Consider the following 25,750-nt stretch of genomic DNA (forward strand, 5'->3'; position numbering starts at 1 on the left):
CGTGTCTGCGTGGGTTTCGTCTGGTTTCCAAAAACACGCAGTTTAACATTAAAGCTGGGATAGGCTCTGGCATCCCCCCCGCGACCCTGAGTGCAGGATAAGCGGAAGAAGATGGATGGATTTATAGATTAAATACACTGGGGGCAAATTGTGAATGTGCTGTAGGCCAAGTAAGTCATGAGCTCAGGTTTTTTTTGCATTGGCAGAGAACTTCATATATCTGCCTTCCATTCCTCTATGTCTCACACTATGTCTCGCTATGTCTCACAGGGAGATAGTTTCCTTTCCAAAGCCCATCAATTGTTTCTGAACAGTTTAAGAAAGTCTTACCTTTTAAGCTGAACAAACTGCTTTTGGGTCGCCTGAGACTGAACGACTGCAATAATGAATCCCCTTGTAAGTCTGTTGATACAGGAGAAGATTCTCTCGGGGCAAAGAGGCAACAAAAAGGATGTGATGAATTTGATTAATTTTTCTAGGGTCAGATAAATTTCTCTATGGTAAAATAAAGCATTTGAAACTGTTCAACTTTCAACGTCTCAAGTTGTAAATACAGCACAGCCATCAGTGCAGTGTTAACTTTCTTTTGTTAGCATCCATTCATTTAATATAAAACAATAAGATAATTTTACTATGCAATGAGTCTTGTTTTCGATACTTCATGCATATTTTACTGATAATACTTCATCTCTCATAGAGGGTTTTAATGCAGGACTTTTAATTGTTGCTGAACAAGTTCCACAACATGTTTTTCTTGTGTTTATTTGAATTACAGAGAAGTATTTTATTTGACAGTGGAGGAAGTTTAGATTAAAGGCGCAACATGTTTTATTGTCGTTACTGAAATATTTATTCGCTTCATTCATCTAATGAGTGATTCAAGCGCATGAGTGTACCATAGCAGTACAGATGGAGTCAGTCAATGGTGTAAAGCAAGAACAGATGTTTGGAAACCAATATTACCATAATACATTCCGTGTTGGACAATTAAGCATATGCAAGAATGCGTATTCTTTCATATGTTGTCAATATAATTCAGCTGTTTCTGTTTAAATCTTCAACTTTTGCAATTTATTTGTGTGACAGCAGCAGATATTTGCACAGTGGTGGGCCGCATTCCCGCAAGCAAATTTTTCACACTACAGGAGTTATCGAGCTGCAATGTATCTCTTTTTACTGCATTTCTGCATAATAAGATAGTTTTTATAGCCATAAACTAATTATTGGGGTGGATTGATTCAGAGCACTACTGAAGGCCTAGGAGTAAAATGCACGGTCCGCCACTGTATTTGCACAACACACTAAATATATTCACTTTATTAGTACAATGGCAATTTACAAAAAAAATACAACAAAAGTTATGAATCATCAGATGAGAAATAGGTTAAGTTTGATTGATAAATATGATTCTAAGGTTAGGAAGTGAAGGCAGTATCATAAAGGCAGGAAAAGCAAGTAGTTATAAGGTCTCAGTGAAGGGCAGCCCGCCTCAAAATTTCCAACTGTCAGGATAGTTGAGCAGGCCAGAGATGGAGTGAGACTGATGGCAGCAAAATATCCAAGGCTTCGAGAGGGTCTGCAGATGTTAGGGAGATCAAAGAAGCAGGGACGTGCTGGATTGTCTTGCATGAAGCAAATTCATGAAAGGGATTTGTCAAACAAACCGGTGAAGTTTCCATAGACCATAATTAATACAGTATGCAATGAATAAATAATCAAATTATTTTGTATCTATCTAATAAGATAGATGCAAAGCCTTTATTGGCCAATTAGCTTCATTTTTCCATTGTCAACATAATGAAATATGTTTAGTATCCAGTGGAGATATTTTTGGGGAAGATGTGGAAGATGTCATGGAAATAGAAATGGGTAACTCATAGCACTTTTTGCACTTCTCAACTTGCTTTCATCCTGTTTTGTCACATGTGAATATTAGCCAACAGTTGTTTCATTGCAACAGAAGCTCTGTCAAATCAAGTCCTTTTCAACACCCATCTTCTGTTATCTCCATAAGCTATAGGAAAAGACATGTATAAACATTTGTTGCAGATTTCAGACTGACTACATGAATGTTTAGACATCCTGTTGACAATCAATTGTGTAATTCTTTCCAAGAGTCTTTACAAAAACAGCAGCATGGTATAGTTTATCTACGTTACACTTACATCATGATGTCAGTGATATATATCAATCCATTTACCAACCAGGATACGATCCTAATGCAGCCTCAGGTCTGCACTGGCCGGTGTCTCCCCGAGCCAGCCCGGCGGGGGGGCACAGGGCAGTGTCTCCCTGAGGTGGTCCCAAGCCCAGATAAATGCAGAGGGTTGCGTCAGGAAGGGCATCAAGCATAAAGCTTTTACCAAACCAAGCGAATCAACCATAATAACCAGATCATACCGGATCGGTCAAGGCCTGGGTTAACAACGACCGCCATTGGTACTGATGACTTACAGGGAACCAATGGAAACTGGGCTACTGTAGGTCAAAGAAGAAGAGAAGGAAGGCGTGTTCAGAAGCAGAGAGAGAGGAGTAAAGTAAAGAGTCTGGGACTGAGAGTCGGGACTATGACAGGGAAAGCTGAGAGTTGGTTGACATGATGTAGAGAAGGAAAGTGGATATACTGTGTGTCCAGGAGACCAGGTGGAAAGGTAGTAAGGCTAGAAGCTTAGGAGCAGGCTTTAAGCTGCACTATTATGGTACTGACAAGAAGAGAAATGGAGTAGGAGTTATCTTGAAGGAGGAGTCTGAAACTGGAAATTGAAGGTGTGATGCTGAATATTGTCTGTGGCTATAACCCACAGGTGGGATGTGAGTTACAGGAGAAGGAGAAATTCTGGAATGAGTTAGATTAAGTGATGTCAGATATCCCAAGAGATGAGAGATAAATGGTGGTAGACTTTGCAAAAAGGATGGAAATGGCTGCAGTGAACACTTTCTTCCAGAAAAGAGGTAGGGGCATGCAGGTAGACTACATCTTGTGTATACTGTATGAGGTCATTTGAAAGAGATCAGTGACTACAAAGTAGTGGTAGGTGAGAATGCAGACAGACGACATAGGATGGTGGTTTGCAGGATGACCCCCTTGACAAGGAAGAGTAAGAGGAAAAAGGCAGACCAGAGGACAAAGTGGTGGAAGCTGACAAGGGAGTTGTGCTGTGTGGTTTTCAGGGAGGAGTTGAGAAAGGTTCTGGGTGGGCAGGAGGAGCTTCCAGAAGTCTGGACAACTACAACTAATGTGGTCAGGGAGACAGGTAGGAGAATGAAGAGTGGAAAGGCAGTTGGTCCTGATGATTTACCTATGGAGGTATGGAAGTGTGAAGGAGAGGCAGCACTAGAGTTTCTGGGTAGATTATTCAACAGGATCTTTGAGAATGAGAAGGTGCCTGAGGAATGGAGAAGAGTTGATAATGGTGCCCATTAGGTGTGAAAGAGAAGTTCTAGGTGGAGGTGGGGATTCATCAGGGATCAGCTCTGAGCCCCTTCTTCTTTGCAGTGGTGATGGACAGGCTGACAGATGAGATTAGACAGGAATCACCATGAACCATGATGTTTGCAGATGACATTGTGATCTGTATGGAGAGCAGAGGAAAATCAAGAGAGGTGGAGGTATGCTCTGGAAAGGAGAGGAATGAAGGTTAATCGTAGCAAGACAGAATATATGTGCGTGAATGAGAGCAACCCGGTCGTAATGGTGAGGCTACAGGGAGTGGAGATCAAGAGGTTGGAGGATTTCAAGTACTTAGAGTCAACAGTCCTGAGAAATAGGGAGTGTGGAAATGAGGTGAAGAAACGCTTTCAAGCAGGCTGGAATGGCTGGAGAAAAGTGCCAGGGGAAAGGTGTGATAAAGGAGTATCAGCCAGAAAGAAAGGTAAGGTATGCAAGACAGCGATGAGAACAGCAATGTTTAATGGTTTACAGTGGCAAAGAAAAGACAGGAGGCAAAGCTGGAGGTCGCAGAGATGAAGATGTTGAGGTTCTCTTTGGGAGTGATGGAGATGGAAAGGATCAGGAATGAGTCCACCAGAGGTACCGTACATGTTTGATGTTTTGGAGAGAAGGTCAGCTAAGCCACAATGAGATGGTTCATCCATGGACAGAGGAGGGATATATTGGTAGAAGGATGCTGTAATTGGAGCTGCCAGGCAGAAGGTCTAGAGGAAGACCAAAGAGGAGATTTATGAATGTAGCGAGAGAGGATAAGATGTTATTTAGTGTGAGAGAGGGGGATACAGAAAATAGGGTTAGATGGAGAGGGTTGATTTGCTGTGGCGACCCTTGAAGGGAAAAGCCGACAGAAAAAGAAGAAGATGCAAACTACCAAAAGAAAGAAAGAGCTGACACTATCTGGCATTGTAACACACAAATCACAATTCTGAGATAAAATTGCAGTCATATCTTGTTGCAGCGTTTAACACTTCCTAGCAAACAGCTTGAAAGGCATTTGGCAGTCACCTCTGTGGACATTCAGAAAAATCAGTGTGCTTTTGGATGGGATTATCTTGTGAAACTCCCTTCTGAGAGTGTTATTGCCCCAAACTCTGATGTGACAATATTGAAGTCATCATGATGGTCACAAAAGAAATCTACCGCCTTTTAACACAACACAGATGTTTTCCAGATGCTTGTATTGTCATTTTTGAGCACGGAAGCATTAGATCAGAAAAGGCGGCATCCTTGCTAGCTGTAATGTCATAATTACAGTAGACTAAGAGTGTTTTTCGCTTTTTTATTTTGCAGATAAACATCATTCACTTGCTAAATTAACAATGTGTTGTAAAACTATTGAGCTACATTTTTTTTTTTTGTGATTCAACGTCTCCGTTTTTCATTTTGTAAAACCACTGAGCTACATTGTTATGTGGTTCAACAACTCAGTTTGATCTTTTGCAATCCCAGGTTGAAACAGACTAAGATGTTCTGGTGTTACACACTAATAAACAATAATCAAACTGATAAATGAAATACTTGAAACAGACTCCAAATTTACACAAGGAGACCCACTGACTTTTTATGTGGTTCAACAACTCAGTTTGATCTTTTGCAATCCCAGGTTGAAACAGACTAAGATGTTCTGGTGTTACACACTAATAAACAATAATCAAACTGATAAATGAAATACTTGAAACAGACTCCAAATTTACACAAGGAGACCCACTGACTTTTTATGTGGTTCAACAACTCAGTTTGATCTTTTGCAATCCCAGGTTGAAACAGACTAAGATGTTCTGGTGTTACACACTAATAAACAATAATCAAACTGATAAATGAAATACTTGAAACAGACTCAAAATTTTCACAAGGAGACCCACTGACTTATCACATAAAACATATAGACGCCTCCTTAAAAACCCCTCTGTCAGTGATGTTCTAACCTTCCCACAATCTGTTTCCATTTGGCTACTAAGATGAAGATTGGCAACCCACACTTCTGGACTAGATTCATCCATCAATTGATCTACTCTCACATGCAATTCCATCAAACATTATTTCTCCTTTTAATCCTTGGGGGACGAGGCAGTCTTAATTTATAAAGCCCTCCCCACTTAGTTTATGTGCCCTTTACATCTGTAGATTCAACAAGTCTCCTCAGCATGCAAACATTAATATGCAAACTCGGCGAGTTACCTAATATTTTTCACTTTCTCCCTGCAGGGGGGACCTGGATGTGAATATTGCAGAATAACGAAAGATGATGTAAAGGCAGCTCTGGGCTTTGACTCCACCCAGATGTTTGGAAGTAAGTCAGTGGGATTCACCATTTCTGAAATGGCTCTGGTCACTGAAATTGATATTTCATTTGTTTGCTTTAATAAAGTTTAGCGGTGTAGCATCCTGTTGATAACAGCAGTAACAGTTTTGTGGGATTACAGGCTATAACAAGGACCACCATAGAAACTGTCACTGACACCACTAACCAGAATTCGTCAAATTGATTATAGTCAAGCGATTCTTTTGGCCTTGGTTCTCTGCTGCAGCCTAGGACTTGGAATAAGTGTAGCCTGCAGAGTGAAATCATCTGCTTTAAAAATTGTCTTCATTCAGTCAGAATGAGCCATCAGTGAAACTCATATTTCTGTATTTCTGACTCTCCGCAGCCTGTGTGCCATGGCCGTGTTCCAACTTTTTGGGAAAAGAAGACCCAGAGATCTGCCAGCACTATGTTCAAGCACCAAATGATGTTACGGTTGAGTTTGTACCTGATCCGGATCCAAAATCTGAGACGGCTGTTATCTCCTGGAGGCCCAGCTACTATGGTATATTAGAGGAGGACTGCAAATTGATTCCTTTTCATGAAATCCCTGTCTGTTATTTGTCTTTTGTTTTCATTTATAGTTGCATTATAGCTGAAATATGCCAAAGCCAAAGGAAATACCCAGTGTTACATGCAGTGTTACAGGCCCCCTCCATTATTGATGCTTTGTTTGTTTACATACAACAACAGAGAGCTGGTGAACTGCCACTCCAATATATGGATAAATATGGTGCGAAAATTGAAATACATATTATTCTTTGAAAAAGCTGTTAATCTAAATGCTCTGTCCCCTTCAAGCACAAGGTGATATGCCACTTTCACATCCTTTGTTACCGTCTTGTTGACAGATTAATCTGCCCCCCCAGTCTGTGCACTTTTATAAACAGGACAATGAATAGTAACAGCTGGTTATTCCCAACTCGAAACCAGTGTGTAGAGAAACACAAATGCATCTATGATAATAATGGTGCATGACTTAACGAAAAAATGGTCTGTGTTCATATTTCTAGCATGCACCCCACAGCCAGAACTGTGCAATGGAGAAACTGGTGCGCACTACTGCAGAATGCGAGAACTAAGCTTCTTTACAAATTTACTTAGAAGTTACACAGCGTTGTGTATCCAAAAAAAATCTGGAAAACTTTATCCTTGTCCTTGGAGATGGATCAACTCCTTAGTCATTTGATAGGATTAACCAATCATTCAGTTAGTGAACAGTGTGAAAGGCACGTTTAGGTCTGAATTGGTGATTCACAAGTGGCTGCTGATTCTCATCAGAACTCAATTTGTAACTTTTGCAGGCATTGCTTTCCTCCGAGGCTTTCAGGTGTCCCTCCAGGCTTTGGGCGGGTCCACTGTTGCCTGCCAGCTCTTTCTTTTCCACCGAAACCTCTCCCTCCCTGCTTCACACGCCAAACAGGTAATAAGGACCCCGTATAAGTCAATCTCTTCCTCCATACTGTCCAACTGAGCAAATAAGTCATTATACACTCAATGTTTGTCCTTTGACACCTCTACCTTTACCTTGCACTGCATCTCCCTGTACTCCTTGCACTTTTCAGTCCCATCCGTGCCCCACTTCTTCTCCGCTTACCTCTTTCTCTGTATATACTCCTGCGCTTCCTCATTCCACCCCCAAGTCTACTCATCTACTTTCCTTCCAGACAACACACCAAGTACTCTCCTACCTGTCTCACTCATCACATGAGTTGCAGTTGTTCAGAAATCTGGAAGATCTCCCTAACCAACCGGAGTCTTTCTGAACTTCTCCCAGACAACCGTACAACATTCCTCCTTTTTCAGCTTTCACTACTTTATCCTCTGCTCTGCCTTTGGCCTCTTTATCTTTATCCTCCTGACCCCTACCCTCTGCATTTATCCAGGTTGGGGAGCAGTTAAGATGGATACTGGTTTGTCTTCTTCTAAGGCTACATTGCCACCTAAAATTGAAAAATGATGGTGAAAATAAAAAAAAATCCCATGTGCACAATAAAGTGCAGATTCCAAAATAAAAAAACAAGCATATGAATACAGAGCAACATAGTTTTTTTTCTTCTTCGAAATGTTCTATATTGTTCTATACTCTTTGTCTTGAGAAGCCAAATGCCGACCAAAGGGTCTTGTTAACCAAACCTAATGCTCACTATGGAGACGGCGAGCTTTGATCACTAATTCTGACCAAACAAAACGAAAAAAAGACACAGAGGGATTGGAAATGGTGATTCATTATTATTCAGGCTTTACTTACCATTTTTTCAGGAACTGAAAGACAGCAGGACTTCATTATGGCATCCTCTCATCTGACTTCTAAAGATTAAAAATAAGATTGGACTCCCCACAGTCTGGAGTCCCTTCAGGCTGGTCTGTTTTGTTTTACTCATGGAACAAATTGAGATGCCATAACAATCACGAAGCTGGTGAGAAAGAATGCTCACCAAGTTTACATAACTCCTATTCTCACCATAACTCAGACAGTTACTAAAAACTTTCTTATCCCTTTTTACACATATATTCTTTCATCATTTTTCTTAAAACATGCACACATAGACCAGGCCAAAATGTATTAGTACCAGGCCATAATGAGACACATCCATCCATCCATCTTCCCCTGCTCATCTGGAGTCGGGTCATGGGGGCAGCAGCTGGAGCAGTGAGGCCCAGACCTCCCTCTCCGCTGCCACATGGTCCAGCATGTCTTGGGTCTTCCCCGTTGTCTCCTCCCAGATGGACATGCACAGAATGCCTCCCCTGGGAGGCGTCCAGGTGGCATCCTGACCAGATACCCGAGCCACCTCATCTGGCTCCTCTCTATGCGGAGGAGCAGCAGCCCTACTCCAAGCTCCTCTTGGAAGACTCACCCAATTTCTAAGGGAGAGTACGGCACCCTTCAGAGGAAACTCATTTCTGCCGCATGTATCCGCGATCTTGTTCTTTCGGTCACTACCCACAGCTCTTGACCATAGGTGACCATAGGTTCAGCTTCCTCTTCACCATGACAGACCGGTACAGAGTCCACATTGCTGCAGAAACTGCACCGTTTTTCTAATTCTCCTGAATACCTCTTGGATTGAACACACAGATAGACATTCTCTGCATCATCAAAGTGCAATATGGGATTTTCACCCAAATAAACAACCTGAAATGCACTGTGGCAAGCAAGCACATTGGTCCATCATGCAGAGAACCTCTTCTTCTTTTCCTTCCAGCAGTGACCTTCAGTGTTCAATACAGCGAATCATCTTTGTCCGTCGAACCCTATTCTCTGCATTCTCTTCCATCACAACAACATGTCCTCTTTCACTGAATACATAAATCTCTTCTTCCTCCAGCCTTCCTGCCTGGCAGCTCCAACATCATCATAATTCTACAAATAAATTCAATACCTCTCCTCTGTGCAGGTCCATGCCATTTCTACCAAACATTTCACATGTTTCTGCCCCTTTGATGGATTAGACATAACAAATTACGGAAAAAGAACAGTAATAACCCCACATTTCAAAATTGGCTTCTGGTTGTTAAATCTGCTGTGACTTTCTAAGTGTACTAATCATAAATGTATCATATATATCATAAACATTGTTAAAAAAAAAGAAAACTATATTTCTCCTCTTTTTTCCTTTTGGCTTTTCCCCTCAGTGGTGGGGAATTTTTAACTTAATTTTTTTTTTTTGTTTATCTCCACATTCATGACAGGTACATATACCACATATAATAAGATACCATGATCATGTCATGTCATGAAATAATAACTGGAATATCAGGGGTGAGGAAAAAAAGGGTGTTGAAAAAAAATACACTTCACATAGATAATCTAAAAGGATATGATGCTTATGTCCAGTGTCAGTCAAAAATTTTTCGAGTCTAACCATATTGCATTAGTAAAGCTATGGCAGGAGTCCATCATTTAGTAAAGATAGGCCTCTGATGTCTTAATGAATATATAATTTGCTCCATCTGGTAAATGTCTCATACTTTTTGGATCCATATATTATATGAAGGGGGATCCGGTTTTAACCACCTGATAGTTATGGCTTTTAATGCTTCTGGGAGCAATATTTTTAGGAGGTATTTTTCATCTTTTCTGTTTATACCCAGAGGGCTTGCTCATAATAATGTAGTTGTAGGCCTTTGTGGAATGTCCCGTTTGAAGACTGCTTTGAGGGCGTTAAAAACCTCCTTCCAAAATAAAGTTAGTTTGGGGCCAAAATATATGTTTATGGTTGGCAACATATTTACCACAATTCCTCCAGCAAGAACTACAATGTGTCGGCTCCATCTTAGCTATTATTTCTGGTTTTCTGAGAAAAACAATAATAACTCTCCTCTTGAATTCTCTCCGAGAGTTTGAATTTGTGGTCCAGTGTGCCTCAATATATATCTCTTCCCAGGTGTCCATTGATATGTAAATCTTAATTTCCACTTCCCACCTCTGTCTTATCTGTTGGGAGTTATGTATATTTATGGATAAAAGAAAACATTATAAGGCTTAACGATTATTTTCTTTTCCCTATTGTTTATTAGTGCTATTAGGAACGTTTCTATGGAAGTGGGTCTTCTAAGTTTTCCCCACTCCTTGTGCGTTGTCAGGAAAGAAAACTGTAGATATCTAAGAAATTCTGTCGTAGGGAGATCAAATTTCTTTGTCAGCTGCTCAAATGTTTTAAGATTGTCGTCCTTGATCAGTTGATGCAAATACATTAGAATATATTGTGACCATTTTCTAAAGCCAATATCTAAATTGTTTGGGGTAAAGGTCTTTATGAGTCCAATATTTGTTAGTGATGAAAGTAGTTTTGGAAACTGATTGTATTTTATTCCAAATTTTAACATGGTTTTCGTCCAGGCTGACATTTCTTTGGCAGGGACATCGAGAAAAGGAAAGACCTGCTTTTGTACCTGCTTTTCTCAGTCTTAGGCAATTGTGTGGAAATCCATGCGTTCTAAATCCATGCAAACATCGACTTCATTTGTGCAGCCCAGAAATAATATTTCATGTTTGGGCGTTTGAGACCTCTGTCTGATGTGGATGATTGTAAATTTTCAAGTCTAATTCTAGGGCGCTTATTTTGCCAAATAAATTCTGCTAATTTATTGAGGTGATCAAAGGTTGCTTTGGAAATTTCCACAAGTAGCATCTGAAATAAATAAAGCAATCTGGACAGCGCATTCATACTTTCTACTCGACCGAGTGGGGAAAGTGGGAGATGGGACCATCTTTCCAGGTCGCTACTAATATGCTGGCTTATTTTATTGTAGTTTATAGAGGTTATGTAGAGATGGGGGAATTTAGATCCTCTAAATATTTAATGTCTTCTTGGGCCATCTGAATCTACTCTGAAGCCTAACTGTTTCTGAGATTATTTATGTCTATGGCCTCCATTTTATCTCCATTTACCTTATATCCAGAACAATATCCATAACTAGATATGAGCTCCTTTAGACATGGGAATGTTGAGCTGGGTTCTGTTGAATATAGTAAAACATCATCTGCATACAGTGAAATTTTATGTTCTTCTTGATTTATTATATTTCCTTTTATGTTATTGTCTAATGAGCTGGGCCAGCAGCTCAATACTGATAGCAAACAGCAGGGGTGATAAGCAGCAGCCTTGTCTGCGTCCCCATTCTAGTGTAAATCTCTCAGATCTGTATCCATTAACCTTAACAGCTGCGGATGAATAAAATGTTTGAACCCATTTCTGAAATAAGGGCCTAATCTAAATAGTTTTAGTGTTTGAAATAAATATCGCCATGATAACCGATCAAATGTTTTCTGTACATCTATAGATGCAATCATTGATTCTGATTTCATATCTTTTGGATGAGATATTATATTTAATGGGTGTCGTACATTATCTACATAAGACCTTCCAGTGATAAAGCCTGTTTGATCAGCCTGTATGATTTGGGTTATTATCTTATTTACCCTTCTAGCTAGATTTGCAGTTAATATACTCAAACCTTTATTCACAAATGATATTGGCCTATAAGACTGGCATTCAGCAGGGCCTTTACTCTTCCCATGAATTACAACTATCGTTGCATCAGTCCAAGATGGTACCATAGTTTGAGAATCTAGGGCATATCTTTATGCAACAGGGGTGCTTGCAGGTCTTTAAAGACTTTATGAAATTCATTGACCTATCCGTCTGGACCTGGACTTTTGTTATTCTTAAGGGATGAAATAACTTGCTTAATTTCCAGTTCCCCAATTGCTTATCTAACTCCTTAGCTGTTGACTCTGTCAGTTCAGTTAGTTTTATACTTTTTAAGTACTCTGCAAGTTCTGCATCAGCACTACGTGTCCCTGCAAACACCTCCACTATTTTGTTTGGTTTTGTGGCAATATTTACTTGTGATTTTATTTTCTTTACTACGTTGGAGGATTGTTGCTTTCTCAGCCTGAATGCTAACAGTTTGCTTGCCCTGTTTCCATATTCATAAAATTTTTGGTTACTAAATCTTGAGCTTCCCTCAGTTTTATCCAGTAGTAAGCTGTTTCATCGTCTACGAGTTGTATTTAAATCATTTGCAATCTTAATTGTTGCAAATTGTTTATGTTCTAACTCTTTTATCATATCTTCCAATTCTTGCTGTTTGGCTCTTTTCCTCGTAGTTCAAAATGAAATAATACGGCTTGATGTTTGAATGAAATACTCTTGAGTTATTATTCACTGGAAAGTGTAAATGTGCATAAGGTGTCAAAAAAATGACATATCTTATGCTGACTGCAGGTATTAAATCAGAATCAGAAATACTTTATCAATCCCAGAGGAAAGTGAGGAAGTATATTGTTTTTTGTTTTTTTTTTCAAATCTACAACGGATACTTGGGAAGACATTCCAATGTTGTAGCTAATTTATTTTAAGTGAGAATTTATCACTTCAAGATCCTTTTGACTGATTAGTAATCACAAAACATGCACTGAATTAAATTGTTTATATGCGCTGACTCACATCAACTTCAAAAGTCTTCAATCTTGAAGAAAAAAATAGTGTCCAAAAAAATTTGGCACAGTACATCAGGGCAGTTTTCTAGTTTGACATTTGAATGTTGAGAATAATATTTATTAGCCCTGATCAAGCTAGTTTCAAGCAGCGATTTTTTTTCTTCTTTTGAGATATACAACACAGAACTAGAAACTAAAACCAAATGCTCCATCTCATGACAGGCTAAGAGGACACTCTTATAAAACATGGCCTTTTATTAGTGCAGCCATTATTATGTGTTTATATGCAGCAAATAATATATGATGTTAAATATATGATACTACATAATTATTACTAAGTGATAATTCACTGAGTAGCAAGTCAATTTGATAAAGGAATGGATGTTTGGGTGGGTTCCATTGAAACCGAAATAGTGGTGTTGTGAATATTTCTAGCTGGCAATGGCAGGAATATGAGGAGCTTCCCCTGAAATATCTCACAAGGAAACTCTTCAGATTTCCACATTTGTGTTGAAGATTTGCAAAGTGTAAAGAAAAAAAATATAGAGAAATGTGTTCGTATGAGCCAGAGCAGAACTTGACATGTGTCTGTTCCTTTGGTTCTGACAGTGGAAATGCAAAACTTGTCTCACACTAGATCAAGATGAATGATGGTTGTGATTGAAAAAGAAAGTGGGATCTTATTTAAGGCACAAGAGTAAACCAAAATAATGCATGGGAAAGAGACAAGAGTGCATATAAAAAGAAAAGAAAAAATAGTAAAGAGAGCTTCAAATAAGATTTTGATGGAAGACTGACAAAACAGAAAGTAGAGGGTGGAGTCTCAATTACGGCATATTGTTCAGCTGGTAAGCCTCAACCCCATTGCCCTCAACTAACACACGTGTTTAACAGAAACAGCAGAAACTGGTTAGAGAGGTCGAACAAGGATAAGCAGGGTGTGGCAAAAAAGGTGCAAAGTACAAAACATGTTTTCAATCTTCTTCTTCTTCTTCTTCTTCTCCTTTCAGCTTTTCGCTTCAGGGGTTGTGACAGCGATATCAACCTTCTCCAACTAACTCCATGCTCTGTATCCTCCTCTCTCACACCAACTACCTTCATATCCTCTCTCACTACGTCCATAAATCTTCTCTTTGGTCTCCCTCGAGACCTCCTGACCGGCAGCTCCAGTTCCAGCATCATCTACCAATATATTCACGATCCCTCCTCTGTACATGACCGAACCATCTCAGTCTGGCTTCTGACCTTCTCTCCAAAACATGGAAGATATGTTGTCCCTCTGGACTCATTCCTGATCCTATCCATCCTGGTCACTCCCAAAGAGAACTTAACATCTTCATCTCTGCGACCTCTAGCTCTGCCTCCTGTCTTTTCGCCATTGTAACTGTTTCTTGGCCAGGGGTCGGCAACCTGTAACACCCAAAGAGCCATTTGGACCCGGTTTCCTCGGAAAAGAAAACACTGGAAGCCGCAATTACTTTTTGACGTCTAAAGTAAAGGTACCATTATATATATTGCTTTTTATTACCTTCACACTTTGTGTAAACAAGTGTGTAGTGTGTTGCTTCTGAAATCCACAAAGTAGAAAATTAAATTTTATTTATGTAATCAACTCATTTTGAGCTTTGGGCTTTCAGAGCGTGTAGCGGTGCCTTGACTTGAATTTTAAAAACAAATCTGGAAAAAATCGCTGTGTCAGTAAACAGTAAAAAATAAATATTGGCAAAATATCTTCATAATATTTATTTTACCTGGTTTATGGGGCTTCTGCTCCTGAACTTCTGCGTACAGCATCTGCAAATCGGGACTTTACCGGCTGGCAGGTATACCGGCTTCTGCGGGTGTGCTGTTATTTTGAGCGGCGAAAAATAATAAATATAATCTTATTTAATATTTCAAGATCACAATAATCTTCCAACTTAGAACTAAAAGTTAAAAAAAGGAATTAACACAAATGAAATACACTTCAACTAAATATTCATAATTTATTTTCCCAAGCCACTCGGAGCCGCAGTGTAAAGATGAAAGAGCTGCATGCGGCTCCGGAGCCACGGGTTGCCGACCCCTGTTCTAGGCCATAAAGCATCACTAGTCTCACCACTGTCTTGTACACCTTTCCTTTCATTCTGGCTGATAGTTTTCTATTGCATAGTACCCCTGACATTTTTCGTCACTTTTCTCACACCTTGAACTTCTCTGTCACCCCTACAGCACACTGCACCACTGTCTCACAGCTAGTATACATGTCCTGCACAGGTCTAACATACTTCTCGTCCACTCCAGATTTCCTCGTACAATACCAGAGTTCCTCTCTAGGCACCCTGTCATATGCTAATTTCCAGGTCTATAAAAGCACAATGCAGCTCCCTCTGACCTTGTCTGTACATGCATTCACAAAGCAAATACTGCATCTGTACTACTCTTTCTAGGCATGAAGCCATACTACTGTTCACAAATGCCAACTTCTGCTGTCAGTCTAGTTTCCACTACTCTTTCCCATAAATTCACTGTACGGCTCATCAACTTTATCCCTCTATAGTTCCCGCAATTATGCACATCCCCCTTATTCTTAAAAATGGGCACATTACACTTCATCTCAATTCATCAAGCATCTTCTCACTCTCTAAGATCCTGTTGAATAATCTAGTCAGAAACTCTACGGCTGCCTTTCCTTGACACTTCCAAACCTCCTCAGGTAAAGGTATATCATCACGATCAACTAACTTTCCACTCTTCATCCTCTTAAATGCCTTCGTCACTTCACATTTACTAATCTCTGCTACTTTGTTGTCTAAAATAGTCACCTCATCTACTCTTACTTCTATTTCATTTTCCACATTCATCAGCTCTTCAAAGTACTCTTTCCATCATCCCATCACTCTTCTAGCATCTGTCAATACATTTCCCTCTCTGTCCTTAACCTTCTCCAGGCAGATGTTGCAGATTTGCGACAGCCAAATATCAGATTTTTCCTGCAACTACAACTTAATTTGAGCCTGAGAGGGTTAATCACCCGGACCTGTTGTACATCCTTTCCATCTTTAGCTCTTTGTTTCGCCAACCTGTACAGATCATTCTCTCCCTCCTTACTGTCCAACCGAGCATACATGTCATCATACGCCCTTTGTTTTGCCTTTGCTACCTCTGTCTTTACCTTATGTTGTATCTCCCTGTACTCCTGTCTGTTCTTTTCAGTCCTCTCAGTATCCCACTTCTTCCTTGCCTAACCACTTTCTCTGTGTATACTCCTTCACTTCCTCATTCCACCACCAAGTCTCCTTATCTACTTTCCTTCCAGATGACACACCAAGAACTCTCCTACCCGTCTCCCTGATAACACTAGCTGTAGTTGTCCATTCATCTGGAAGACCTCCCTGACCACCCAGGGCCTTCCGCAACTCCTCCCTGAAAACCATACAATACTCCTTCCTTTTCAGCTTCCACCACTTTGTCCTCTTGATCTCCCTTGTCACCAGAGTCATCCCACAAACCACCATGCTGTGGTGTCTGGCTACGCCCTCACCTTAAACTAATTTGCAGTCATTGATCTCTTTCAGGTTGCTTTGTCGATACAAGATGTAGTCTACCTGCATGTCCATACCTCCACTCTAATAAGTTACCCTATGTTCCTGTCTTTTCTGGAAAAAAGTGTTCACAGCCATTTCCAACCTTTTTGCAAAATCTACCACCATCTGTCTCTCTGTGTTCTGTGTCTGTGTATACCAAATCTTCTAATAATTTCTTCATCCCCTCTATTGCCTGCACCAACATGCCCATTGAAGTCTGCACCAGTTACCACTCTCTCATCTCTGGGGATATTTTGCATCACTTCATCTAGCTCATTCCAGAACTTCTTCTCCTCAAGCTCACATTCCAGCTGCAGGGCATAGCCACTAACAACACTGAACACACCTTCAATTTCAAATTTTAGAACCAAATGGCTATCTGATATTCTTTTCACCTCCAGAACATTCCTAACAAACTGCTCCTACAAGATAACTCCGACTTCATTTCTCATCTTGTCGGTATCATGATAGTACAACATGCCTGCTCCTAAGCTTCTAGCCTTACTACCTTTCAACCTGGTCTCCTGGACACACCGTATATCCACTTTCCTTCTCTGCATCATGTTGACCAACTTTTACTTTTTCCTGTTATAGTCCCAGTATTCAAAGTCCCTACTCTCAGTCTCAGACTCTTGCCTTTCCTCTTCTATCTCTGCCAAACACGCCTCCCTCCTCGCCTTCTTTGACCTACAGTAGCCAATTTTGCCTCTCTGCTTCATCTGCTGCTCCTGCTACCTGACCCCAGACTAGTAGTAGAAGATGGATGAATGGATGGGCGGATTGATGGAGCAAAGATAAGCTAGTAAATAAAAAGGCAGTAAATCAAAGTCAGTTGTTGATATTAGAGGTTTCTGTTTTTTTTTTTTATATGATCATTTTTGAGGCTGTAATTTTTGATGTTATTGAAATGGTTCAGTCCAACAAGTCCAAGCCATTCCATGTGAGGAAGTCATTGAAATAGTATGATTTCATATAACCCTGGTCATAACTCATCTGACATATTGAATATGTTTTAATAAATCATAATACTTTGCTTGGTTCTGCAGGTTTACAAGTCAGACCCTTTCCCCAGCCTCCTCCTTGGGACCCAGTATGCTGTCACTGTCATGGCACTGCCTGTGCCTGAGAAATGGGATAAATTCTACCGAACCAAGATCTTCTCCACACGTTGTAAGACCCCAAAGAGCCACAAAATGAACATTGCTATCAAATGACAAAACCCAAATTAGAGAGGATAATCATTGGGATATTGAGTCCTCTAAGCCTTGACCAGCTCTTTCTGTGAAGCCATAATCAATACGGTATAAGCTTTCCCCAAGCACAGCCATAACTCTTCATCAACCTCAAACCGAGCATCACTCATTTAATGACTGATGTTATATGGACTAATTTGAAATTTCCCTACTTGTTGAATTTCCCAACCGTGGGATGATTATAGGAATATTCCAATATTGTGGACAATTGAAGTTATTATTTAAATCAGTGTCCCTCCATATATCAGCTTATTTGGATTGCAACTCTAGTAGTGTCATCACAAATCTAGTTTACATTATTTGTTTTTCTCATATACCTGTCCGGCCTGCCGATCCTGCCACTAAATATCATATCATGAACTTTGTGATTTTATAGCGTGTACGGAGAAGAACGGCTCTGAACAATGTAAAAAAGGTAAGAGAAAAACGATGTGAATGTTTGCAAATCCTTTTTATCAGTTTTCACAGTCAAAGCCCATTATTCAAACTTTTGTATTGTCTGTTTAAACAAATCCCTTTCTCGCTTTCTCCTGTTGATCATCCATGATTTCTAAAACATACAATCTTAAATGTGGGACTATCACACTATTTTAAGTCAGTCCACCTCAGGTGAGATTGAACCCAGTATCAGGGATATTTCTAGATGATGTTCATTGTAATTGCTGGATATTTTAATAGTAAAACAATAATTTTTAAATGCAGTTGAAATGTGTTTCCGGACAACAGTTGTCCCAAGCTCAAAAGGACAAAGACAGTTGTTTCAATCTTGCTTAGTACTATATACAATATGATATGACATGATATGATATGATATGACATGATATGATGTGACATGACATGATATGATATGATATGATATGATATGATATGATATGATATGATATGATATGATATGATATGATATCAGGCCCGGGATGGGGCATGATGGCCGGGCCTGCAGCTGTGGGGCTCAGCCAGGCTCAGCCTGAAAAGTCAACGTGGGTCTCCATTCCCTTAGGCTCGCCACCCATAGGAGGGGCCAAGGGGGTCAGGTGCAATGTGAGCTGTGTGGTAGCCGGAGTGGGGGACCTTGGCGGTCCAATCCACAGCTGCAGAAGCTTGCTCTAAGAACATGGAATGTTACCTCTCTGGAGGGGAAGTAACCCCGAACCAGCTGGTGGACCCCTGCAATGAGGGATGGCGTCAAGCTGAAGGAGGGGTCCTACTGACTACTGTAGGGCCCCAGAGGCAGCTGACAGGTACCGGCAGGCCAAGCCACATCTGGCGGCGGTTGCCGAGACAAAAACTCACACATGTGAGGAGTTTAGTGAGACCATAATGAGCAACTTCCATTGGAAGTCAAACAGATTCTGGTCCACAATCAGCGAATCAGCCTTCCAATGAGGAAGCAGAGTTGGGGGAATTGGGGGTGGATTCCCCTTTTACTGGGGCTGAACTTGCTGAGCCTCATCAAAAAGCTCCTCAGTGGCAGGGCCCTGGGGTAGATAAGATCCACGCTGAGTTCCCCAAGGCTCTGACTGATGTAGGGCTGGCCAGGCTGAAACACCTCTGTAACTTTATGTGGAATGTGGGGGCAGTGCAGCGAGATTGACAAACCAGGGTGGTGATCTCCCTCTTAAAAAAGGGGGATCAGAGGGTTTGCTCCAACTACAGGGGATCACACTCCTCAGATAAGTATTACTCCTTGGTGCTGAAGATGAGGGTCCACCTGGTTATTGAACCTCGGATCCAAGAGGTGCAATGTGGTTTTCGTCCTGGCCATGGAATAGTGGACCAGCTCTATACCCTCAGTAGAGTCCTTGAGGGCACATGGGAATTTGCCCAACCACTCTACATGTGTTTTGTGGACCTTGAGAAGGCATTCAACCAATGCAGACTCAGGGCGGCACTGGCCGGTGTCTCCCCGAGCCAGCTTTGGGGGAGCACGGAGTAGTGTCTCCCTGAGCCAGTCCCAAGCCCGGATAAATGCAGAGGGTTGCGTCAGGAAGGGCATCCGGCGTAAAACTTTTGCCAAAACCAAACATGAGAATCAACCATAATAACCAGATCATGACTGACCAGGGAACACCTCGGGATCCCTTCAGGAAGAGCTGGACCAAATGGCTGGAGAGAGGGAAGTCTGGGCCTCTCTGCTTCGGCTGTTGCCCCCACTACCTAGCCCTGGATCAGCTCCTGTAGATGGATGGATGAATATGATATGATATATAATGTGATGTGATGTTATGTGATATATGATATGATATGATATGATATGATATGATATGATATGATATGATATGATATGATATGATATGATATGATATGGACTCAACTCTGTAGAACTCTTTAGAAGCATGTACAAAAAAGCCATGAGCCGGTCTGCCTTGGAAGCTTTGATCAGCTTTATCTTTGGTGCATATTTTCTGGTATGATCATAGACTGGTACCCCAAACACATTGAGGTTCAGCAGGAAGGAACTGCAGTGAACATAACCTTCAGCTTGGCTCCTCCAAACTTTGGCATCAGGGACTACTTCCTACTGTGCTTCACAAATGACATGAAGAAACACAAATACATCACACCGGTAGGTGGATTCCAGCGTATATTTTACCACAAAATTATTTGGTTAAAAACATTATTTTTCATCAGAAATTTTGCATAACATGAATTTAAGAAGTCCATTTAAAGCTGAAATGCCGTAAATCCAATTTATTTTATTCCCCCCCATAGGATTACAGCAAAAACAAAACTCACCACAGCTACCAGCTGAGGGACCTCAAAGAGGGAGCCAATTATACTTGCTGGGTAAAATGAAGATTACAAGTCTGTATAAAACACATATGTTTGTGAGAAGTGTGTGTGTCTACATGCACACCAACACATATATACACACACATTATATATATATATATATATATACATATATATATATATATATATATATATATATGTATGTATGTATACATTTTATTTGATTTATTTTTTCTTTTTAGCAAGGTGTAACTACTATCATATCCATCTTGTAGACTTTGCATGAGCAGCAAGTAGTTTAGTCATAGTTATTTGTTAGGCTTCCTGTTGATGAATGCATTTGCATATAAATGGGAAATATTTCACCTATAGCTTATACCCGTTCAATTGTATGGCATGCATCAGGACAGAATAAGTCTGTGTGAAAAAGATAATGATTGTAATGTAATACTTGATTGGTATGTCTAATTTTTTCCAACAAAATTAAGAAGGGCAATGCATTTATTGCTTTTGAATGGATTTCATGATCACAATTGCCAAATGATTTTTAAGCATGAAGTACTGTTGCAAAAAATAAGTGATAACTTCTGTATAATTTGGTTGTCAGTGGAGTATCGGTTTGCTATTTTACTTAGCCAGTAAAGACCAATTTTGTTAATGTCTGCTGTGTATAAACTTGCTGATATCCTTTGCCTAAAATCTTAACTTCCATTGCTGTTTGCAGTGTATTAGCACTTGAAAATATAACTATATCATTGTGGCTTATGGTTTTTTCACCTTTCTCTTATACACATGTAACACATGTGACTTTATAATAATAATGTTGCCCGAGAGATAATCTTTATTTAACTACTTTTTTCAGTCAATAATGTACTACATCCTTAACTTTTCTTGTTACAGATTGCAGCAAATGAAGTTGATGCCATGAGGAAAACATTCTATGTGCATGTGATGAAACAAGGTAAATTCATTCATTGATACACAGGACAAGGTGATACTGCCCCTTGTGCCAAGATCCTAGGTAAAACACATCTAGAAGCCCAATTCAGGCTGTAGAGAAGCTATCTATAACAAGCAACGAGCAAGCTACCAGCAGGCTTCCGCTCTACCAACCAAACACCACTTACCTACATTAGCCAACAACAGCTTGAAGTATATCTTCTGGGTTTTCAAGTGGCCACCTTCCATCATCTGTGCTTTGTCGAATTAGGCCCACAAAACATCAAGAAGGTTTGACAGTAAACTCCAACATGATATTCATAGTACATAGCTAGTTAGTGCATAGGTTATTCACAAGAAAGCAATTTTTCTTTAATGACCTCCTCAGCTACTATGTTTCCTGCTTAGCCGCAACCATTCTCCTGCTCGTTCTGCTGCCCGAGACATGTTACTGATCGAAAGTTTCAGGCTCTGTCTGCAAATGTCTGACTCAATCAATAGGGCAACAACAGACTTGGCCACAAACCCACAACAGCCCACCTCTACATGCCTCACCTGAGCCGCTCAACCTTGCTGCTCTGCCTCTGCTGCCATCTCAGCATACCTGTCTTTTTTGAGTTCACTAACCTCTTCAACTCAATTCTCCCAGTGTTTCCCTCACGTACAAATTGAATCTGCCGAGCATCCCTACTACCAACTACAGAATTTATCTCTAACTGCTTCTTATTGCTTCCACTGCTGCTGCCAAACATTTCAAGACCTTATGATGCCAAGTGTATCACCCCTGGGAAAGACTGACCTTACACCCTGACAATATATGTCTAGGTGTGCCCACCCCAGAACACAATGGGCAGGCAGCGTCCTTACCCAACCATTGCTTTAAGTTCTGGGGAGATGGCAACACATCATACGTAGCCCCATGATAAACCTAATTCTATTAGCCTTCAAGCTCTCCACCTCAGCATTCTTCTTTCCACATTCTCCCAATTCACCAACTGTCCTTGCTTTGCCTGTGACACTGTTCTAGTATCCCTTACTACCTCCAACTGTTGCCTTGCTCAAAATCCAGTTTTCTTACACCCAACCCTTAGCCTACACGCCAATGCTGCACCTTACCAATAACATCCCTAGTACTGCCCTGCAAAATTCCCCTATTGTGTGAATGAGAGAGTGAATGGTTGTCTTTGTCAATATGTGGCCCTGTGATTGACTGACAACTGGTCCAGGGTTCCAGGTTATACACACATAATAATTAATAGTTTAATAGTTTATTGTAAAGCAAGGTTTCCTATTGTAAAGCAACAGAAGAAAAAAGTACCATGATTCCAGTAAATAATGGACTTGGCAAGTAACACGCAATAAATTATTTTTTATGCTATTAAAGGCAGCAACAGCACTCTCATAAGCCAGTAATGATGTTTATTCAATAATAATGCCTATCATTTAATATGAACCATGAGGATTTTTTTTTCATTTGACGTTCTTGAAACATACCTATAACCATCTTGTGAACTACAATAAGCTCTTATTAGAGCATTATGTGCCATATTATAAAGAGTTTTTGTAACTCCGCAAACATTTGCAGAGCTGATTTATTGAAAAGTCAAGATGTTTTTGTCTTTAAATGTTGAACTATAACATTTAAGGCTGTAATTTAAGCACAATGTAACCCTCATACCCTTCATCTTCCTAGAGGCTGCCTCAATCCGCTCTGTCTCTGGTTCCTTGGCTCTGGGGCTTTCACTCGGCATGGCCTTTGTAGCCATGCTTGTTGTCTTCACAGCAGTTTTTACCAGGAAGAGGCCCATCCTGTGGATTAAGGAAGCTGACATAAAACCAGGCATAGAGACGGATCATAAAAACACATTTCTGCTACCTTCCATGGTTTCTCTGCTATAACCAGCAGTGTGTGCATTTGTGTCATCACTCCAGATATTGTCACTCACAATCAGGAGAAGTGGACCCAGGGGGAAGTGATATCACTGGCCAGAAAAAGAGTAAACCCTCCTCGTCTTCTGATTTGCTACAGCAGCAATGATGGCCCTGCACATGTTAAAGCAGTGATGCAACTCGCGGCCTTCATTCAGCAGCACATGGCTATACAGGTAAACTGATATGTTGGTCTTTGTTTATTTTACTTAGGGCTAAAACATAAGTTACCGGTATTTGTGTTTGAACTTTAAGACGTTTCTCAAAATGCATCACAAAACTTGATTAAATAAAGTAACATTTCATAAAACCAAGCAACACATTACTATTGCAACACGTTTTTCTCTTTTTTTTATTTTTTTGTGCACGGGTATTGGAGGTGGGGGCATGCAAATGAAATTATACCTTATCAGATTTCATATATAATAGGCTCATCATTTGATACACTCACAATGCATTTACCTAAGAAAAAATAATGTAGGTTTAAACCATACTTTTCTTTCATTCTTACATACGCACGTCAAAGTGTGGAAACCTTGTCTTGGACTCCTACAGTTTATTCTCCCCTTTTCTGTAAATTAAAGGCTATAATACAATGAATCATTAATAAACAGTTAACTATTTACCGATTAAACGTATGTATCAACTAACCCCTACGAAATGTTAAAAAGAAAAACAACATATTTTTATGTAATTACCACCCTCTTTTGGAATAACGACCACAATATAGAATGGTTAAATATAGAAATGATGGACATAATAATAATAATAATAATAATACATACGATTTGTATAGCACTTTTCACGGTACACAAAGACGCTTACTGTAATTTGCTTTAGTGAGCTATTTTTGCATTCTCATTATATATTGTTGGAATATGTGATGTGTTGTACAAAAGTCATTTTTAAAGACTTTGTCTACAGTGAGTTTGACAGCAGTTTATAATTTTGCTTCATTCAATCACAGGTATGCCTGGACCTGTGGGACACTCTGAGCATGGCCGAGGAGGGTAGCATGGCTTGGCATTGCCGGCAAATCCAGGATTGTGACTTTGTCATGATGATCTGTTCTAGAGGCCTCAGGCATGGGTCTCCAGAACCAGAGGGTCACCATAAAGATGGGGAGGAAGACAGAAAAATTGATTTTTGTTCTAATGTCTTGGCCCACCTTATTGGAGAGGAGGTGGGTCGAGCCAAAGCCAGGGGAAAAGACTTTTCAAAGTACATGACAGCTATGTTTGAGTATTCTGAGAGGACTGACATTCCAAATGAACTCAGACTGGTATCACACTACACACTTACAACTGACCTACCGCTGCTATTCTCTCACCTCCATGAAGTTCCCCTCCACAGGCCAGGCGGTTACCTGAAGATAAACCAAATCTCTGAGGATAGTTTTACTAAGTTACCTGCAGGAGCAGCTTTGCAGAGGGCTATCCATGAAGCAGGGGTGGAAATGAGGGCAGATGGCATCAGTTAAGGGAAGCAGAGGACTTCTACGCATTAAAATAAATGCAATAAGCATTAAATCCTGGTGTGAACTTTGTAAAAACCACAAACTCTGTGTCTGATTGGTCACTCAGAGCAGGAAAGTGGAAATCTCACAGCGCACAATGAATGTTGACATTCCACCAAGCACCACTGAATCACTTGTCCTTGAGTGACACAGCAGTGGCAGCCACCGTGCTCTCAGATCGCCAGCATGTGCACAAATGTTTGTGCTCAAACGAAGGATTTTTTTAACACGATCAAGATATTTGTTTGTCAATAAGTAAAGATTGAACATTTGTCAGATGAAACAACAGTATTTTGGCATTTTCTACTAGCTACTGTGAGATTTAATGTTTGCTGTTAATTATTGTCCTTTTGATAAAAGCCACACAATACTAAGGTCCCAATGAGTTCCTATAGGAGAAACCCCAATACCACTTAGTGTGAATTTTGGTAAAGATATCTATTTTGCTGGATTACTAGTACTATTATTTTTTTTATTAAGCTCTAGTAAACTATAATCAACTTACTCATACAAAGAAGCAACAGTGCTCATTGAAGTAGATCTTTTTCACTGAAATAATCACTTGCAAGAATTTCAAAAGTACAAAGTGTTTGCTTTGAAGCAACGCAATAATTGTTCTTTTACTGTCCATTTGCTATGTTAATGCCTACTTATGACAACAGCAATAGTTGTAATGTTTCTGTTATGACTCATAAACATGCAATTTGACAAAGAATATCATTCCTTGTTGACACTCATTTAAATCTATTGCAAGGAAACTGATACAAAAGCAAATAAACTTTTAATCAAATTAATAAATTATTACAATTGATAAATAATTGAAGCTATTTTACTACAGTATGTATCTTGAAGTACGTTTTCTGCACTGCTTATGTCCCTGTTCCTATATCTATAAATATGCATGCACATATCCCATTTTTTTATGAATGGCATAAAAGGTCCTGTCATTTTTTTTATTTTATATCGAAGAGAACTTACCCATGAAACAACATTTGTATTTCTATCCGTCGACATATCTAATAAAGGAAGAAAAAAGCAAGTTTTCTCTCTTATTCTTATAGGTACGAATAACCACATGACGACTATGTGGTTCGGTGGTGCAATGCTGACGC

The 25,750-nt window shown here is 40.0% G+C and overlaps 1 protein-coding gene across 2 annotated transcripts in view; it reads left to right on the plus strand.

Moving 5' to 3' along the window:
- Nucleotides 1-25,663, plus strand: part of LOC147227353 (interleukin-17 receptor D) — a 28,588-nt gene extending 2,925 nt beyond the window's left edge. Inside the window, exons 2-12 of one of the 2 annotated variants that reach the window (XM_086159542.1) lie at nt 5,657-5,741; nt 6,100-6,258; nt 7,058-7,176; nt 17,318-17,441; nt 17,901-17,939; nt 19,942-20,087; nt 20,234-20,308; nt 21,155-21,215; nt 22,887-23,033; nt 23,126-23,298; nt 24,090-25,663. In XM_086159542.1, coding sequence (XP_086015668.1) covers nt 5,657-5,741; nt 6,100-6,258; nt 7,058-7,176; nt 17,318-17,441; nt 17,901-17,939; nt 19,942-20,087; nt 20,234-20,308; nt 21,155-21,215; nt 22,887-23,033; nt 23,126-23,298; nt 24,090-24,602 — 1,641 coding nt within the window. In that variant the 3' untranslated portion in view covers nt 24,603-25,663. The remainder of the gene's footprint in view (nt 1-5,656; nt 5,742-6,099; nt 6,259-7,057; nt 7,177-17,317; nt 17,442-17,900; nt 17,940-19,941; nt 20,088-20,233; nt 20,309-21,154; nt 21,216-22,886; nt 23,034-23,125; nt 23,299-24,089) is intronic. The other variant, XM_086159543.1, reaches the window with a different exon arrangement.
- The last annotated feature ends 87 nt before the right edge of the window (nt 25,664-25,750 follow it).

This window comes from Fistularia commersonii, chromosome 14, assembly GCF_037954325.1.
Source record: "Fistularia commersonii isolate RoL2024-O1a breed Wild chromosome 14, RoL_Fcom_v1.0, whole genome shotgun sequence".
Taxonomy (NCBI): domain Eukaryota; kingdom Metazoa; phylum Chordata; class Actinopteri; order Syngnathiformes; family Fistulariidae; genus Fistularia; species Fistularia commersonii.